This window comes from Hyperolius riggenbachi, chromosome 2 (assembly GCF_040937935.1).
Source record: "Hyperolius riggenbachi isolate aHypRig1 chromosome 2, aHypRig1.pri, whole genome shotgun sequence".
Taxonomy (NCBI): Eukaryota; Metazoa; Chordata; class Amphibia; order Anura; family Hyperoliidae; genus Hyperolius; species Hyperolius riggenbachi.
The window spans coordinates 343,032,593-343,046,244 of NC_090647.1; the positions used below are offsets into that span (position 1 = coordinate 343,032,593).

Below are 13,652 nucleotides of genomic sequence, written 5' to 3' on the forward strand. Positions count from 1 at the left end.
AATTGCTTCTGCTTTCAGCTCTTGTCCATTCCCCTTCTGCACCAGCTGGACACATTTTCTGTTTCAATATTGTTTATTAAACAGTATGAATGCAAATACAAAAGCCATACAAAAAAAGAATAACATAAATATTCCAAAAAGATTTTAAAGATTTTACAAGACATCTTGGACTATATATAGCCAGACATTGGTTTAACATATCGTCAAAAGAAAGAGAGCGCCTTTGGAATGTGCAGAGATGACTTAAGGCAGTTCAGCTTTTTATCTTATTAGGTACTATAGCATAGATAAGCTGGTTTTCTGATACCTATGTAATGCTTGTTCTAAAATATAACTTGAAATTGATACATATCTTTTCCATATTTCCATAAATATTCTCAATACATGTCTAAAACATTGATATGTAACAGTTCAACGAGTAACATTAACCGTCTTTCCACCTATTAATCAGATCAGAGGGAGAAGAGTGTATATTTGGTAGAGTATTATGTGACAGTAATTTCCGATCCAGAGTGTGACCGACACATATCGTTAGGGGTATTTGAATTAGTTGCTGTGGGTGAGCCTCTTGGTTGTAAGGACCTGTGAAGCCTAAAGTGTAATTTTCTTTAAGTGACTTCGTGAGGACAGGGAAATTTTAAAGGGTGAAGTTAGCTTTGCTTAGTTTTATAAGCATTTAGTGTATTATGAAGTGTAATTTCAGGTGTGTGAAGCTTGAAGGTTTGACCATTCCCTTGATTTGGTGAAGGATATCCATCTATATCAATCTATTCCAGGTTGAATGGAATTTTCCCATTGAGCATTGTGAACTGTGTATCAATTCTTCTAGGTTATAAGTTTTTTTATTTTTTGAAGCCAGGTTTGAATAGCTGGACATCTTTTCAAAGAAATGCTAAGTTTTGAACAGCAGCACTGTCATAAGATATCAGTGTGTGCAATGCCTCAGCCATAACTAGCATGCCGTATTACAGACTGCAGATGTACGGAGAGTAAAGCACTTCCACACACTGCTCTAGTATGGCAGCGCTGGTGATCTGTTCTCTGTAGAGCTTCTGAACTATTACCACCAACACTTCACAGGGCATCATAATATTAAAACAAAGACATAATTACCCCTTCACAACTAGTGCTCTGGGAGAGATTAGGAGCCTTAAAGAAGCACTATCGTGAATATAGATAGATAGATAGATAGATATAGATATATATACATATATAGATATAGATATATATATATATATATATATATATATATATATATATATATATATATATATATATATATATATATATATATATATATATATATATATATATATATATATATATATATATATATATATATATATATATATAATTTTTTTTTTTTTTTTTTTTTTTTTTTTTTTTTTTTAGTGCCCCTTTAAGTCAGTTTCTGCTGCATAGTTCTATGGTGTGTTTTGACTGTTAGGGCTTGAACCCACAAGAGCGTTTTTTTGAGCATTTTGGCAGCGCTGCGATACGCTAGCGTTTTGCCAAAACGCTCAGCTGATGTTAATGGATGGGGCAACTTCCACAGGAGCGTTTGCGTTTCCCAGAAACGCAAACGCAGGACCTGCAGCATTTTGGGAGCGTTAGCGCTTCAATGTAAAGTATTGAAACGCTCAGCAAAACCTAAACTGAGCGGTTTTGCTAGCGTTTTGCGGTTCAGCACACTGTAACAAAATTAAAAATAATTCACAGGACCAATCAGGATCAAAACGCTACACAACCGCTGAGCAAAAAAATACACTGTTGCAAAACGCGACCGAAAACGCGCTTGAATCCGCTTGCAAACCGCTCAGACAAAACGCTAGCGGTTGCGTTTGCGGATTTCTGTGGGTTCCAGGCCTTACAGAGGAAATGTAAGGTGGAAATGAACTTGCCACCGAGGTGAAGTTCAAGACAGGTTTGTCGGGGAAAACCTAGGTCATAGAGGGGAAAAAGGTCCTGCAGCCAATGGAAATCCAGCTGAAATAGTGAAAGACCCCTCCCACTGTGTAGGCCTAATAAAAATTCAGGCCTACTGATGTACAGCATTGTGGGTAATGACATCACATGCAGCTCCTTCCTGATTTGCATATGCTGATATTAAAGGTTGGACATCTCAGCACTCATAGTTCCTACACACTCCAAATTTTGAAGTTAGGATTTTGCACAGAGGTAGATTGGGGGGAGCGGGGTCCTCTTCCTACCTTCAAAATTTGGATTGTGTAGAAGCTATGAGTGCTAAGATATCCAGCCTTTAACTTCTTCTGGACCGTTCAAATCTATGTCCTGCAGGTGGTACTGTGCGGCGATTTGTCGTTATGCGGCGGTTTTTGCTACCAGCAGTCTCTGATCCTTAAGGGGCCAGAGATTGCTGGTACGCAAGTGGTTAATATCAGTAGCATAATATAATACTGTAGTCATAGTAGGATCAGACACCTCATCAGCATAGCAACCTAGAGCAGAGAAATGGCAGAAGGAGCACAGGATCAGATGCAGCACTGACATAGCAACCTAGTGGAGAGCAGAGAATTGGTGGCAGCAGCAGCACAAGCTCAGACAGCATTGGCATAGCAGCTTAGTGGAGAGCAGAGAAAAGGCAGCAGCAGCACACCATCGGCATGGCAACCTAGTGGAGAGCAGAGAAATGGCAGCACCAGCACAGGACCAGATACGGCATCAGCATAGCAACCTAGTGGAGAGCAGAGAATTGGTGGCAGCAGCAGCACAAGCTCAGACAGCATTGGCATAGCAGCTTAGTGGAGAGCAGAGAAAAGGCGGCAGCAGCAGCACACCATCGGCATGGCAACCTAGTGGAGAGCAGAGAAATGGCAGCACCAGCACAGGACCAGATACGGCATCAGCATGGCAGCCTAGTGGAGAGCAGAGAAATAGCAGAAAATGCACAAGATCAGACACAGCATCAGCATAGCAAACTAGTGCAGAGTAGAGAAATAGCAGCACATGATCAGACCCAGCATTGACATAGCAGCCTAGTTGGAGAGCAGAGAATTGTGGCAAAATTTTGCTTCGATTGCATTTGCAATTTTTGATCAGGGAATGAGTATTGCTCCATGAAGGAGAATTACAAGCAGAATTGTGGCAAAATAGCGGGGTGGCAGTGATTTTCAGTGTGAAACTGTGCCCTAAGCGATCTGGATAAACTTGGGTATCTAAAGAAAAATGTAATGTGTCTTCAACTAAGGGAATAAAAAAATAAAAAAAAAAACTCTAGCTCTACATGCCAGTAGTAAAGGCAATTCCTCCATGCTTGTGAGGTACTTTTTTCTATACCACATTGACTGGGATTTTTTTTCCCTATCTTGCTTATCTCTTCTTTTCCATACATAACACACTCTTTTCCTTTGTTTTTGTATTAAAAAAAAAATCTCCTCCCAGTTCATCTTTCAGTGCATGATCTTGTGTATGCAGAATAGGGTAGACATATATCATTACTTTTACAGAGAGTAGGCAGGCTTGCCAGATGAGCTTTTCCAAATTGCATTATATTTGAGTGACAAACACTATCTGGACAGGCAGCTCCTCTTTACTGCATGTTCATATAGGCTAGAATTGTGTGGAGAGAAGGCACCTGTAGTCCTCCCCACAGAGGCCAACTTGTATATTGTTTTCAGTGTTTCCATAGTACTGACTGAGAATGGCAAGGCACAGCATTTCTCCAATCTCCCCAGCTGCTCAGTGCTACTCTCAGGCTGGTTTCACAGTGGGACGTTGCGTTTTAGGGGACGTTATGGTCGCATAACGTGCCCCTCATGCAACGCCTGGTGGTGTTGGAGCAGGACGCTACCAAGAGCCGCGTTACAAGCAGCTCTTGTTGCGCCTGCTCTGTCGGAGGCACTGCAGAGACCACGTAAGCGGAGCTTTCCGCATCACGTGGTCCCGCCAGCCAATCCGCGGCCGCTCCAGGATGTAAACACTGCAAGTGCGGTGAATAATAAGTAGCCATGTGCCTGGCTACGTAGCGGCCTCTCCCCGCCTCCTCTCCGCCCATAAAATGAAAAAAACCCTACTGAGCATGTGCAAACCGTCTAACGCGGCTTAGCCGCGTATAAAGTACTGCATGCAGTACGTTATGTAGACGTGCTGCGTTACAACGTAACGCAATGTGGGCACTGTGAACAGCCCATTGATTTTTCATTGCTGTGCGTTGGGGTGCGTTACAGGCTGCTCTAACGTGCGCCTGTAACGTCCCACTGTGAAACCAGCCTCACTCACTATAGGACACAGTGGATGTTCCACTAGCTACTCCATTTATACCAAGATAGAGAACTGTTAATCCAGACTGAATATTGCTAAAGGACTTATTGTGTCCATTCTCCACCCCAATAAAATTACCCCATACTTTGTTCTTGACACATTTGAGCTGAGAGTTAATCTATATGAAAAAAAGGTATTGAGTAATTTCATTGTTGCATACAGGTGAACATTTAGCAATGCGCAGTGTTTGAGGTTCAGATTTCTCCCAGAGAAAAAATCCTTGAGGGCATATTCAGTGTTTTAATGCGACGTTAAAGTCTCAACGTGTCTGCGTTTAGAGGTAACGCACTGCAAGCGGTGAGTTATCATAACGCAACATTTTTCAACGTGACGTTAACTTCACTCTGTGAACGTCCCGTAGGATTATCATTGCAGTGTGCTGTGTTTATAACGCAGCTCCGCAACGTGCCCCTGTGACTGCGACCTGAGTCATTTAATTGTTGTATACAAGTGCACACTTTGTATTATACACTTCTGGGTGGCATTGATGTGGCACTACACTCAACTCTTCATGCCAGTCTCCAATGCAATCTATTCTGTCTCACGGCCTGCCACCTTCTTCTCCTGCTCCCTTATAGTCCTCCATTGACACAACTTGTATTCTACACCTCTGGGGAGCTTGGTTGATGCACTACACCCAGCTTTCCATGCCAGTTACTAATGCAGTCCATGCTCTGTCTCGGCCCACCAACTTCTACTGCTGCTGCCTTTCAGTCCTCCACTCACACAACTTGTATTATACACTTCTGGGTGACATTGATGATGCACTACAGCCAGCTCTTCATGCCAGTCACCAATGCTGTCCACTCAGTGAGCCAGATTTATCAAATAATTACCAACAGTTTTTTTTTTTTTTTTTCCTTCTTAAACAGTTCTAACCAGCGAGTGGAACTGTTCTGCATGATAAGAAGATTCTTAAATCCTACTTAAAAGTGTTAGTTTAGCTTGAATTTCTAGAACTGCACTACCGTTAAGAAAAGTGCAAATCCATCCCTAAACTGCTGCAGATTAAGAAGTGCTTAATAGCACTCCTACAGATTGTGCAGCAGTGCAGGCTAGGCATGATTTGTGTAGAAGATGGAAAAGATAAGAGGAAAACAAATTCTGATGCTACAAATGTATTTTTCAGCTCTAATACATTTATATTATATATTTATTTATTTACGGTACATCTTGTCAGTTAACCTAAAATAATCTACCGTTAATAATATATTTATTCTCTTTCCTGTATCAATGCAGCAGATGTATTGGTTACCTCAGCAACAGCAATTACCGTCATACACTGCACTGTCTGATAAGCCGTCCTAACTCCTCCTATTTAAGAACAGTTTAAGAAGGAATTTGCACTAGTGATTTCTATAAGGCCTGCCACCTTCTCATCCTGATGCCTTACAGTCCTCCATTCACAGAACTCTATACACAACTGGGCAGTATTGATGATGCACTACACCCAGCTTTCAATGCCAGTTAGTAATGCAGTCCATGCTCTGTCTCTGGGCTCACCACCTCCTCCTCCTACTGCTGCCACCTTTTCACTTGTATTATACACTTCTTGGTGGCATTGATGATGCATTACACCCAGCTCTCCATGCCAATCACCAATGTAACCTTCTTAGTGATAGTTGACCAGAGGCCACACACTGCTCCTGCTCTCACTGACCCATGCTCCATTTCTAGTCCTCTCTTGGTCCTAACATCACCACGCTATTTCTAGACACCTTTATGGGTGGAATTTCTTAGATGTCATCCAGTTCATGATGTCAGCTAGAAAAGATGTCTCTTGCTTTTTTGACGGCAGAGACTGCTGCTAGTGGACTGAGTTCACAAGTAGTGCCGCCCTTTCTCAATCTAAGGACCCACCTTCATCTTCAAAGGTTTATGCTGCCTTCTGCATGCTGTCCATCGCTCAAAGATACTTTTTGCCTGTTGTGGTTTGAACTGCCATTTTCTGGGAAACCAGTCATGTAAAGGGACTTTGCTATTAATATTTAAATTTGCCCATTGACTTTAATGGAATTCTCAAAATTGGTTTGCTGAAAATTCACTGTACCACCACAGTAGTTCAAGGTAATTTTCACAAGACTGTCAGAGGTGTTCTTGCTCATCCATACTCCCTAATTACTTATTATTATTATTATTATTATTATTTAGTATTTTTATAGTGCCAACATCTTCTGCAGAACTGTACAGAGTATATGTTGCCTTTTTACTGAACTGTCCCTCAGAGGGGCTCACCATCTAATCCCTACCATAGCCATATGCCAGTGTTCTCCCTAGGCTCTTTTAGCTGGGTGCTCCACCCGGCTAATTTTTTGTGAGCACCCGGCTGTCATTAGCTGTCCTTCTCATCCTTCTCCTGTGCTGTAAGCAGAGTTGCACCAGCCATGCATTCCCCTATCGTGCCCCAACCGCCTAATTTTTTTATGCTACCCAGCTGGAAAAAATTTCTGGGGAGAACATTGTATGTCTTTGTATATTGTGTAGTGTATGTATCACAGTCTATTTCTAGTTTAAGGGAAGCTAATTAACTTATCTGTATGTTTGTTTGTTTGTTTTTTGGGATGTGGGAGGAAACCGGAGTGCTTACAATTGTTTATTAAACCTGTTGGTCTTTTTTACCTTATATAGTTGAACGAAGGAGAAGATTTAACATCAATGATCGTATAAAGGAGCTGGGCGCTTTAATTCCAAAAACAAATGACATGTGAGTTTTCTAACACACATACATTTATAGTAGATATTGTATAAAAACACTTATCAGCACACACACACCCAGTAATTATATTTTACTTTTGTGATGGTTTTGCATACTGTGAGCCTCATGTAAGACATTTAAAATTGTACATATGAAATGAACAACTTGACGAAATTGACATCAATTCAATATAGTTAAATACTGTATATGTTTTTGTGCGTTCAACGGGACTTACACCTGTATTGTCAAATGCTCCTTTTTTAGATGGCTTTAAAAGAACCCATTTATTCGTAAGGCTTGCACTCCAATGAGCACAGCCAATGAGAAATATATATTTACATGTTGCAGATCACAGGAGAATCCGGTATGTGGTCTGCAACGTTTGTCTACTGACTTCAATGGAATGGGAGCTATCCTTGGAACTTGCAGTTATTTTCTGATTGGCATAATTTATAGCCTGCCCACTGCAACTAAACTTCAAAAGGTCTTGAGCTAATGGTGTACTCTTACCACCCTTCTTCTCAGTCTTCTAACACCAGCCACCCTAACAATACTATACGGTCAGCACAGTACTTACAGTTTAAGAGCAGCACATGGCGATCCTGCAGGACTGCTGGCTGTACTCATTTCCTGATGTTTAAGCTACATTTGAAAATGAGGGAGGAGCATGTTCATTTGGGCTCCAGCTAGTGCTGATAGTGGAATATAGGTAATGCATCCTTAACAATCTATTGGCTTGCCCCACACAAAATAAACCCCCATCTATTTGCCTTTTACTTCCCATAGCATACCCATATCTGTACGCCTACTCCCCCCTCTCAAAACAAATTCCTTCTACAATGCCTAACCCAAACCTCCTCTCCTTGGGCCAAAATGCCTTGCATTAATCGTTCAGACATGCTGCAAGATGTTGGGCCATCGTGGTCAGTCTGTTGTGCGGTGGTAATGGCGAGTGATATCTGGATGAGCGATGAAACTCCTGTCCCTGTTCACCATATGTATGTATGTGCATTTATACCTTACCTGTCCTGTGCCTCTGTGCCCATCCTCTTCCGAATCCACCGCTGTCCATAACATTTCCCATACACGCAGGCGAGCATGGGACGTCCCACATGCTCCACTCTGGCCGGCCTGTTTAGGGCTGAAAGGTGAAAATGGCTCTTGGCGGGAAGGGTAAAATGGGGTTAAGTGGTTAAGCAATTAGACAATTAACTTCTGATAGCTAGTTCACCTAAATAGTCAACATGTGCATATATGTTAAGCTCTTCCACAAAATTCACTACCTCTTTGCTTGTTGTAATGGGAAAATCAAAAGAAATAAGCCAAGCCTTTAGAAAAAAAAAAAGTATAAAGATCTTCCAATACCCTAAAACCCGCAGTGTAGTAAATGGTAACATCTTCATGCAAGAATATCCACCAACTACAATTCGTTTAAGGGCCTGTACACACTGAAAAACGCAAGCAAAATCGCAAGCGCATGCGTTTTTAAAGTGCCTGTAGTTTTAAAAACACGTGCGCTTTTGCCTGCGTTTTTTGTGCGTTTGCGTTTTTCTTGTAATTGCTGATTGGCTAAAGAATCCTTTGTTTTTTTTCTAGTTTACATTTCAACAGGAATCAGGAGATTGCAGAGTCTTCTGGGATACTGACTTCTGAAAAATGCAGGCAAAAACGCAAGCACTTGCGTTTTTAATGCGTTTTTCATGCGCTGCACTTAAAAAAGCGCAGCAGGCACTGCGATTGCGTTTTTTCTAAAAACGCATCGCACCAGTGTGTACAAGTCATCACGATTTTCATTATTTTTCAAAAGACCTTGCGTTTTTAAAAACGCATGCGTTTTTAAAAACGCAACGCAAGCGCAGCAGTGTGTACAGGCCCTTAAACTTTCTTGCTTGTGGGTGGTTTCCCTGGTGGTGGGAGCACTTGGGTTGCTGCCAGCACCACCCCCTTCATCTGATGTGCAGTTGTGTGTGGTATTCCTAGGCATGGGGAGTGCAGTTTTGGGGGCGATATTCCTAGGCATTGTGAGTGCTTAGGTTGCTGTCTGTACTGTACCTCCCCCTAAGATAAATGCAGCCCCAAATCACATAGCCAACATATTCCCATAGCTGGGAAAACGATTGAGAGTGGTCAGCGAGGAGGCACAAGGCAGCCCACGCACGGCACCCCTGTCAGCCTGCAAGCATTATTGTGTGGCTCAAGTAAATTATTTTTTTTTAGGAGAAGGTGTAGTATAGTTGGATTCAGCCCTTGCTATTTTTGGTACTGGAGATGCATTTGCAGGTACTGTGCCTTTAAATTTGCTGGGAAGCTCTTCCTGCAGCCAATGAGTGCTTACCACTCTTGTTTGTAGTGATAATTACAAAGCATATAAAGTTCTTCTAACTACAAACAGGAATTTACCTTGTGACAACAGTAGACACACTTCTCTACACACCCATGGTAGGAGATGTGGCCATCTCATGAAGCCTCATACTACTTTGCCCTCCTGCTTTCAAGAGGCTAGCTTGTAGTCTAGCTTGTGGACAGCGTAGTGTCCTAACAGGGTGTGGCCACATAGTGACTCTTATGACTTTAAGAAGGCCTCTACTCCAATGTAGAGGCTGGAGCATGCCTATGTGGGCAAGCATAGCATGTAGATAAGGTCACTGAAGGTTGTACTTCTAGACCAGAAAGTTCACTTTCAGGAAAACCTAGCACCACTTTCTACAGACATCCTTTATGCAGCATTTTCACACTCACTGCTTCAGAGTCCAGCCTGTAGTCCTACACTTACCTTGATACAGATTCACTTTAAGGTGAGTACAAAAGATTCAAAGCCACCACTTGATATTGAAAGTCAAGAGCTTGAATCTGCACCCCTGGAAAAGGTTTTTCATGGTGAAAAATGTAGAAATGTGGAATTTCATTCCGTTGGAAAGAATTCTACCAGATACAATAGGTCTAAGAAAAGATTGAATGTAAAAATGTTATGTAGCTGTGTAGAGTATGGTAGAGAGATCCTCAACTATGCTTTAGGTTTGCTTTAACCCCACTATTGCCCTCCCATATATTACTTTAAGCAAGTAATATTAATACTTAAATGCACCCTCTTACCTTCCAATACTTGCATATGACTGTAGATAGCCAGAAATCTCTGACTGTAGAAATAGATGCAAGTGTTTCTCTCCTGCACGTTATGATTAGATTGTTATTATTCCTAGTCTATTCATAAAAGCTTGGTGTTTTTCTTATGCAGTAGTAAATTAATCTACCTCGTGGTCAGAAGATCCCTTCAGGAGAACTCTCTATGACTAACAAGTATCTGTAAAAGAACAAATTGTACTCACTAATTCAGTAGCAATAATACAGCCTTCCCTAATGCTTAATCTACTACATATACACATTTCGAACAAATCCAAACTGTATCACGCCAGGTGTTGGAAAAGGTTTGCCATGGATGGGGTAAAAACAAGGTAAAGTTTGCATTCATTTTTCAGTATTTTGATATACTAGGACTTCTTAGTTTGCTGCTATTATTATTGTTTGCAACAGATATTTTCGTGCTAATTTTATATATGATGAAAATGCTAAAAAGCGCAGTGTGCTTGCCACGTAATAAAAATAACATTTCAAAAAGTGTTTAACTCTACAAATCATACTTCCAAGAAATGCATATCACAAATTGGTAATGTATCTGATCTTCTGAAACTGTACTACAGTCTGTACAACTTGATTGCTGTTGCTGTACACACGCCTGATTAAAGTCGGCTGAGGTGGCCAATAATGACCTCCTCAGCCAATTATCAAGCATGTGTGTAAAGTAGCACCCGACCACTGACCCGCAAGCGATCCGCCTGGGAGATCTACTCACCCGAGTGATGGCCGTTTCTTTTGTGCACGTTAGTCTCCTGCCAACAGCATGACGTCATGCATATGCATGCACCGATTTGTCATTCCTCCGCCGCCCCCCCCCCCCCCCCCCTTCCCATAAAAGCCTCGATTCCTAAAGCATTACCTCATTCGGTAATGCTGAAAACAGCAGACTTTACCGACCACTTAGCAAAATGTCTATTCATAAAGGCTGTTACCGCATGAAATGCTGACATTACCGACCAGGGAGATAAATTACCTACTTGGCTGTAGTTACCGACAACACATGTCAGTAAATTGTCAGCAAATGTCAATTCATAAAGCCTTCAACAAGCGGTAAGCCTGGCAGTAGTTACCGAGACCTCTAGTGAGGCGATGACAAGTTACCGACAGCTCTGATAAATGCAAAAGTGCGGAGAGCCGAAGTCTGTTTGAGTCATCAGTGGAGAGAGCCAGAGAGCCGTCTGTGTGATTCATTTCTGCAGGGCAAAGAGAGGATCGAGACCCTGCTCTACTCTACTGCTCAATGGGCTGCGGTAATTTACCGACCTCCAAGGGCAGCTGGAGAAATCTTTATGAATTAGCACACAGACCAGGAAAATACCGAGTGCAGTATTTTCCCGACAAGATTTTTTTATCGCACTGCTGTTTATGAATCAAGGCCATAGTGTTAGACCGCATCGTTCAAAACGCAGATGACTCTGCTGACTTCAGTACAACAAACTGCAATTACAACCTTCTTCAAAGTAGTTGGCACAGAAATGTTGTTTGTTTTGCAGTAAATTTGGCCATATGTTAACAGTCACATGTCAAAGGCAGAAAATATACCAGTACATTCATTTGTTTGTATCTTTTTGGATGTAACGTTGAATCATGACCAAATAAAGTGTGCGCTTATTTATAAAATATCATAAAATTGTACCAGAATATGTTTATCTCTTAACATAAATGGTCCACTTAGAACAAAAGGTATGTGCAATCATTGAGCTTCATGTCAGCAAGAATGATGACAAACATGTTTTCTTTTAAAAAGGCACATTTATATTGGGCATAATCTTTTTAGAAAGTGGCCTTTTGGTCCCTTTGAGCCCCTTATAATCCCCTAGTGCTTCTGGGTCACCATGAGATATCTGCTATAGTACCTAGTCCAGTGATAGTAAAACTTGTAGTTTAGGTTTTATTTTTTTTGTATATATTGAAATTATGTTGTATAAGTATTCATACTGATATTTTGATCTGGTTGATAATTTAGTTGTATATACAAATTGATTGCACTGCACATGGCCACCAGAGGGCACTCCCCTCTCATATCTAGTGATGGGCAATGAGATCCTAATAATTCCAAGCTGATACTAGTTTGGTGAAAATCTATAAAGCTTGGAAATGGATGAAATGCAGAGGCTGCTTCATTTGACTGGTCCATTTCCAAGCTGCAGAGTATAACATTTTAATCAAGTCAGTTATTAGTATCTCTTTGACCATCTTTACTCATGTCTGTTCCTCATAAACCTTGGATGTGTTACACTACCTAAATGTTGATTAATAACCGCTAGAGAACCAACATTAATGTGACTTTTCTGAAAAGCAGTATATCCAGTCTACACTGACGTGAGTCAATAGCTATTCTGGATTCAAATTCATTCAAAACCTAAAGGGAACCAGAGACGGGAAAAGTAAAACAAATGTATACATACCTGGGGCTTCCTCCAGCCCCATCCCCCTGGATCGCTCCCACGCTGTTGTCCTCCGATGTCTGCAGCTACGAGAATCTGACCCATCACTGACGTCATCGGAGCCAGCCTACGCAGTGCGCCCTCTATGTATCTCCAGCGGCTGCTGGAGAGATACGCATACAGCGCACTTCTTACGCTAGACTGGCTCCGACTGACGGCAGTGCGGGGACCCGTTTCTCGTAGCTGCAGACATCGGAGGATGGAGGCATGGGAGTGATCCAGGTGGATGGGGCTGGAGGAAGCCCCAGGTATGTATAGAAAAATTTTACTTTTAATCTCTGGTTCACTTAAATCAAAAATGACTCTGACGAGGCAAATTTGACATCAATACTCCCTTTTATAAACCATAACTTAACTAAAAGAGATATGCTCTTCAGCCAAATGTCAGTCTTTATACATAGACCACAAAATCGTTGTCTGCTGAATTCTACAGACTGTTGATGTATTTGAAATAATGCAAGTTGTTTGTTCTTCCCAATAGTGAATCACGATGGAATAAAGGCACAATCCTTAGAGCATCTGTGGATTATATAAAACACATGCAGAAAGAGCAGCAGCGGAGCCGAGATTTGGAGGTGCACTCCAAGCACTTGGAACAGGCTAACAAACAACTGTGGCTTCGGATTCAGGCAAGGATGTGATTCTATAATCCCCTTCACATACCAACATGAGTTTTTATGATACATCTGCCAACCAATACATACTGTAAAGATTTCATACTAGAAAAGTGCATCCTAGGTTTCCCCCAAAAATAATACAGTGCCTTGTATTAATGCGCTAAAGCTTATTTTCAGTCAAAATGCAGAAACTATGTATAAAATAAATTTAAAGATAAACTCCAGTGACACATAGTAGAAGAATGTAGTAAATTATTCGGGATACCCACTTTTACATTAAGTATCATGATTTCACGATCAGGAACACTTCCTATATCTATATATTGCTGTATATTGTTATGTAACTTCACCCACCCAGTGATGTTTAGCCTAGGCTAATATGCAACATTCTCCTCCCAGAGCATTCTTGGAGACCAGGTGTTGTTTCTGCTGACTTCGGATGTGACATTAATGTCAGAAACACCTCATATGCTGCAT

The 13,652-nt window shown here is 41.4% G+C and overlaps 1 protein-coding gene across 1 annotated transcript in view; it reads left to right on the plus strand.

The window, feature by feature from the left end:
• TFEB (transcription factor EB) overlaps positions 1 to 13,652 on the plus strand; it is a 109,770-nt gene that overhangs the window by 78,826 nt on the left and 17,292 nt on the right. The window contains exons 7-8 of the mRNA XM_068269505.1: positions 6,910 to 6,985; positions 13,040 to 13,187. Of these exons, the coding sequence (XP_068125606.1) occupies positions 6,910 to 6,985; positions 13,040 to 13,187 (224 nt within the window). The remainder of the gene's footprint in view (positions 1 to 6,909; positions 6,986 to 13,039; positions 13,188 to 13,652) is intronic.